This window comes from Epinephelus fuscoguttatus, linkage group LG21, assembly GCF_011397635.1.
Source record: "Epinephelus fuscoguttatus linkage group LG21, E.fuscoguttatus.final_Chr_v1".
Taxonomy (NCBI): Eukaryota; Metazoa; Chordata; class Actinopteri; order Perciformes; family Serranidae; genus Epinephelus; species Epinephelus fuscoguttatus.
The window spans coordinates 18,172,612-18,178,784 of record NC_064772.1 but is presented as its reverse complement, the minus strand read 5'-3'; the positions used below and the strand labels follow the sequence as shown (position 1 = coordinate 18,178,784).

At 40.3% G+C, this 6,173-nt stretch overlaps 1 protein-coding gene across 1 annotated transcript; it reads right to left on the bottom strand.

Annotated features, from left to right (window-relative positions):
* Window positions 1-399: 399 nt before the first annotated feature.
* Window positions 400-3,743, bottom strand: mnx1 (motor neuron and pancreas homeobox 1). Its single transcript, XM_049565008.1, has 3 exons — window positions 2,963-3,743; window positions 2,008-2,168; window positions 400-1,538 (listed from the first exon to the last, which is right to left on the bottom strand). Exons 1-3 carry the CDS (start codon window positions 3,450-3,452, stop codon window positions 1,254-1,256), a joined length of 936 nt encoding a protein of 311 aa, XP_049420965.1. The 5' UTR covers window positions 3,453-3,743; the 3' UTR covers window positions 400-1,253.
* Window positions 3,744-6,173: the final 2,430 nt, after the last annotated feature.

Sequence of the window (6,173 nt, the reverse complement as noted above, 5' to 3'; positions counted from 1 at the left end):
GCATAGGTGTATATTTTGGGGGGGGTGCAGGACACTTCCCCTTGGATACTTAGAAAGTGTAGAAGTAGCAGAGGACTTATATTTTGAGAAAATCAAAGACATTTACAAAATGAGCGGATGCAGAAAAGGCTCAAAAAGGTGTGAAAAATTCACCAGAATGGAGGAAATTAAGTGTTTGATGCTCAACATTTTCTGTGCATGGACCCATGTGCCCCCCCCCCCCCCCCCCCCAAATGTTGAAATTAATCAACCCCTATTATACGAGATATAAAGGCTGGTAACAAATTGGCGTATTATTTTTTTCATCAAGTAAAAATCCCCAACAATTAAAATATGAGTCCCTCTTCAGGCTTAATAGATTCCAAATGATTTCAGCCCTGAAAATAGTGCCTGAGCAGCCAAGATGTCCCTCAACAAGCCGCTCAAAAGGTTTATTAATGCGAGCCCATTGCTAGTGTGGTGTGAAATGTTTCCTCCGTCTGCCTGCCTACTCGCTGTTTGCTCTCACTGCACGTTTGCACAGATCCGACAGCGCTATTAACAGTAATTCCCATGACCCGACCTGTCAGAGCAAGGAGAAAAACACGAGCCTCTGTTCGCATCCGCGCTGAGACACTGCGAGCAAACCGTAAATCAAGGGACTATATTTAAAACACACACACTTACACACACACACACACACACTCGAACACAGATTGGGGCCAAAATGCCAGCTGAGCTTTTCTATAAAAACATTTTATTTCACATTGTTTGCACCAAGAGAGACGCTAAACAATAATTTAGCATGCACTGGGATAACCATTTTTATAAATACAGTATAGAAAAATAAACATAACATTTATTTCCAGCGTGATATGGCACACTACGGAACACCACAAAGAACAAAATAAGGTCAAACTAAGACAAATGACGCGGACTTTTTTTTTACTGTGGCATTGGCTATAGGTATTATTGAAATGTTACTGCATACAGCGTTTGCATATAAACCATGCAGCATGTCACAGTTTACAGTCTATAGCCGAGTGCTGAGTGATGCTCCTATTATGAAACTTAAATCTCCTGCTTTATTGCTTGATTATGACACCAAGATCATCTATCTTTGACCTAAATTTTATTCCTTTCATGACAAAAAAACGCTCATTAATTCCATGGAGGTGATTAGAGGTTGGGTTACATGCAACTGCATTTTTATAGCGACAATCCCCCCACAGTCTGTATAAATGGAGATCGCCACCTTCGCCCCTTCTTCAGCTTCAAGGCTGCGGACTTATGTCACTGGTGTGATTCCTCTCGTCGTCCGAGGAGCAGTCCGACGAGTTGTACATGAAATTATCGCCCTCGTCGTCGTCACTGTCTCTGAAGTCTCTTATTCTGCCGTTTTTTGAGTCTGTCTTGCTGTTATAGTCCGACTGTTCGAGTCCGTCAGATTTCTCCTGGCCGCCCTTGTTGCCTTTCTTCTCGGCCTCCTGGGCGGCCTGCTCTTTGGCCTTCTTACTTCTCTTCCACTTCATGCGTCTGTTCTGGAACCAGATTTTAACCTGAGGAGGGGAAAATAATTTAGGTTAATTTGTTTGAGCCTATAAAACGGGAAGCCACCTGTGCGTAACTTTGCGTAAAGAGTGCGTAAAGGTCACCAGTCAATCTGACATTGACCTCTGCGGTGTTGCAACTATACTACACTAAAAACATGTATAAAAAGTAATTTAATCCAGTACATATTTTTTAAAATAAAATATTAAAGAGGTGACATATTTTAATTTCCAGGTGCCCATCTATTTTTTTTTACAGTTTAAACCAATGGAAAGATAGAAAAACTATGTAAGGATAAAGTGTAAAGCAGTGAAGATGAAACAATGAGATTTAATCACACTTTTACAATTCTTTCCAGAATATGAAATCAAGTTAAAGTAATACTAATAGTAATTTAAAAAAAAAAATACATTTGAAGTCTTCAGACAGTGGAACCGAAATGGTAAAAATGAGTCACCACTGAAACAGAAATATTACCTGGGTTTCTGTCAGCATGAGGGACGTGGCCACTTCAAAGCGCTTCGGTCGTGACAGATACTTATTCAGTTTGAATTGATGTTCCAGCTCCAGCAGTTGCTGACTTGTGAATGCAGTTCTTGGTCTTCTGCACTTGCCAAGCAAGTTGGACTGAGCCTGAGCTGCAAAAAACAAAGCACAAAAAAACCATCAGTTCCATACACCATTACATCAGTATTTTTTTTATTAATTCCTGTCTTAAAAATATAATACTTATAGAATGATATAAAAATAACAATAAAAATAATTAGAGATTAATGTCCAACACCAACAGTCTGCTCATGACTGATAATACAATTTAAAAAACGTCAAGGCAATCGTCAAAATCAGAACAAAATTGACAGCCCTCAGTTGTTATGGTGTAATAAAATATAACTCTCTACATCTCTGCACTCTGTGCTGATGCACCAAGGTCGTCCACTTATGAATATCTCCATAGAGAAGCTATTTGCCTCTCCATTTTGACCAAATCTGTTAAAACGAGCAGAAACAAAAAGGCAGTATCTGGTGAGCAAATAGCATGTGGACTGTGGGTTTCACACTCCTCTGCTACTTTCCCACTGTCCATTATCTGTCCATTTTAGTTCCTCTTAGAAAAACCATCACTCTGTGACAGCCTCTTAGAGCATCATGAGGGAAATAGTGCGCCATAAATATCAAAAACTGACTTTATTTTTAATAAAATAAGAATGTCATGCCTTTCTGTGTCAGAGTAACAGAAGCTGTTTTGCATCATCATGTAGGCCAACATTATTTTAAATATTTATTGGTATTATTTGTTAGATAAATGCTTTTTTAGACCAGACTGGTTCACCATCCATAACCAAGGAGGTATTTATTATTTTTTACATTATTTATTTGGAGTAAAAAAAAAAAGGCAGAAAAAATGCCAGAACATTCTCAAACAGCCACTTACAGTTAAAGTCAGACATTTTGGGCAGCATCATCCCGGCTGTGGAGACCCGGAGCCAGTGGTCCAGCTGGAAGGTGCTGGCTGTCAGTTTGATAGGATCACTGTGGTGGTGATGGGAGCCGTGTGGATAGGAGTAGGACAGGGCAGGGTGTTGGCCTGTGAGGGCAGCTGCGGAGTAGGTGTACATGGGATGGCCGTAGAGAGCCTGTGCGGGGATCCCTGCGGTACTCTGCGGATGTAATCCAACCATGCTGTGCGGACTGTTGAGGAAACCCGGTTTCGGAATCAAGCCGCAGTTGGAAATCCTCGGCGGAGACGGCGTCTCGGTGCGTAAAGACTCGGCGCTGGTGGTCAGCTCTGCGGCTGCCACACTTCCAGACGACGGGATGGAGGAGGAGGACAGGGAAGTCACAAGCGCCAGCGGAGAGGTCTGCACCTTGGGTGTATCGACTGCTAAAAGCGCGTCAATGCGAAAGTTTTTGGATTTCTCCATCGGGGCCCCCGGTGCGCGTCCTTGTCGCCTCTGCTACAGCGTAAACGATGGAGAAGTCAGTGGTGTTTTCCCACCTCTCAAAAGTTATGATGTGGTCCGGAGTGTGAGAGAGGAGCTCCGTGTGACACTTAATCCCTGTCAGATGGAGGCGATTGGTGCAGCCGTCTGCAGGGGGCTGGCCCAAGCGTCACGGCTAACCCAACAACGCCTCTCTGCTCTAATCACTGTAGAGCACGCTGTTGGCTGCCTTACTGCTTTTATATAATATTGCTATTACAGGGAAATGACGCAAACGTTTGAAATAAAACTCAACTTTTCATCACATAACTGGATACTATTTTGCCTATATATAATTCAATAACACTGGGTTTGTGGAGTTAAAGTTTCCAAGGTGGCTAAAGGAGGATTTTATTCGGGTTATGATTATAGGAGTGCATTTCTGGGGATTGGCTGACTGTATACATCACCAATTTGACCAAGGTCACAGGAGCAGGTGTAGTAACATTTTACTAAAGCATAAGCACTCCAGAATGTCCATCATATAAAGCAACTATTTTTTTTTCCTGATATGGAAAAGGCGCAATAGTTCCAGATAATTTCCCTTAATTTTTGTTGTATTTTGGTTATTGTAAGTCCAGAATTTCCTTGAATTAAAACAAAAGGGATGATCTATCTTGGATCATGGTTTACCTGAGGATATGGGAGATGGTTAAGCAACATTTCAGTTTTACTTTACCTGAAATTTGACGATAAAAACATGCTTTTAAAAACAAAAAGGAAATTTAAAATGACACCACAGGCCAAACCAGGCTGGATGCGTGTTTATTCACTAATATAAAACTGAATTTTCAGTCCTAACATGTGAGGTGATGTGTAAGGTTATCAGGCTCATTCTCACTTATTAAATTTACATGGCAAACTGTTTAAAAAAAAAAAAAGCGTGCGTAAAAGGGAACGTCAACAGCCGAAGCACCCTGTGAGGCCAACAGGGAAATTTAAGTAAAAGCCCTCCTTCTGTCGCTCTCCAGAGCTAGAGGTGACAGACTGGCCTGTTATAATGGGGCTGTAGAACCAAATTGATTAGGTTGAACCCTCAGTGCTTCTAAGTTAATATATCAGCAAACCAAGTTTTGTTTTCAGACTTTGTACGCACGTTAAAATTAGATTTTCTCCATTAAATATTACATGTTTGCACCCTTTATACAGAAAATATTGTTTGTATTTTTCTTATTAAATTAAAATATCACCAAAGGCAGGCAGTTTGAGTTTCTTCCTCTTGGAAAACCCATATGTGGCTGTCAAAATAAGTCAAATTCAGGCACAATAAAGCAGTAGCGAGCAGCAAAGAATTTATGAAAAAAAAAAAAAAAAAAGATTTGGTAATTGAAAGTCCTGAAGTGTGATGAGCAGAGAGATGGAGCTAATAGGCCCGTGGCTCCGGGTGACTTCGGTCTAATAAGCCACTTAAAGTTAATGGAAGAGGAGGTCAAAATGAGAATTATTGACACCCAGTTGCCCTTAACCTGTCTACCAATAAAGCTGATTAGTTTTTGTCAATTCATCAGCTAACCGCGCTCCTGGGACGTTTATTTGCTCGGGGGAAATCAACAAGTCACCGGGTAGTTTTCAAGTAAAGGATCGCCATTTAATTGTGGACCCTGATGATCATGACCAATTACAGAATGATAACGGGGAGATTGATGTGGGTGGGATGTGGGCCTGCATGGAAACGGGGGGAAAACAGAAAGAGATGAAGGGAGACAGAGAGAGTCAATTCACTGATGTGTTTTTGCCACTGAACGTCCAAAATTATTTATTAAAATGCTGATGACATAGTCTTAATATTATATGAGCAATTCTTACACTTTGATTTTTTTTTCTAAATTTTTCTAGCATAAACTTTTTTCTTTTTTTTTTCTGAATATCTGCAACTTTTTATTTGATCTTTGCTCTCAATTAGGCCTATTTTGTTAAAATAAATAAATAAATAAATAAAAATAAATAAATAAAAATATAATATTACGAAAGGCTAAATAAACATCTTCACCTCTGGACATTTAGCTGAAATAAGTCGCCAAACGAAACTCTTACTGTGCATTTCTCTCATCAATTAAGCGCGTTTTATCAGCCGCGCGCCTGATGATTATTATAACAGCCGCCACGCGCCCGAGCTGCGCCATGTCCCCACCGCGGGTTTAATTTCATTAAGGGCCCCGCATGAATATTTCTATTAAAGCAGCGGTGAAATATGGAGCCATTTAGTATTGGCCTTCACCGATCACCCAGATTTATCGCTCCTTTTCATCACATCTAGGGGAGAGAAAATTAATAAGGCACCCAAGATGGAACCGGACCCTAAAACCCTGGTCTTTCCTGAAAGCTGTTAATTTGCTCTGTAATTACTTTCACAATTAACCAAAAATACAAATCAAAGTGACAAATCGGGATAGTTTATATATTAATTACCTTCGGTAAATGTGTTCATTATGAAAAGGCAATTTAAAGGGACCTGCACTGTCTTTTTGCGTCATAAATACCTGGCACAAATGGCTGCTTCCGTCAAATGTGTAAAAACTGCTTTTAAAAACATTTGTGGCTCATAATCATTTTTCCTACCTGTCTGACACCCCCACTGGCTGCCTCATTTCTGTCGGAAAATAAACTAAATATCAATATGAGTGTGAGATCATTAAAGCAAAGAGAAGTGAAACATTTGGATCT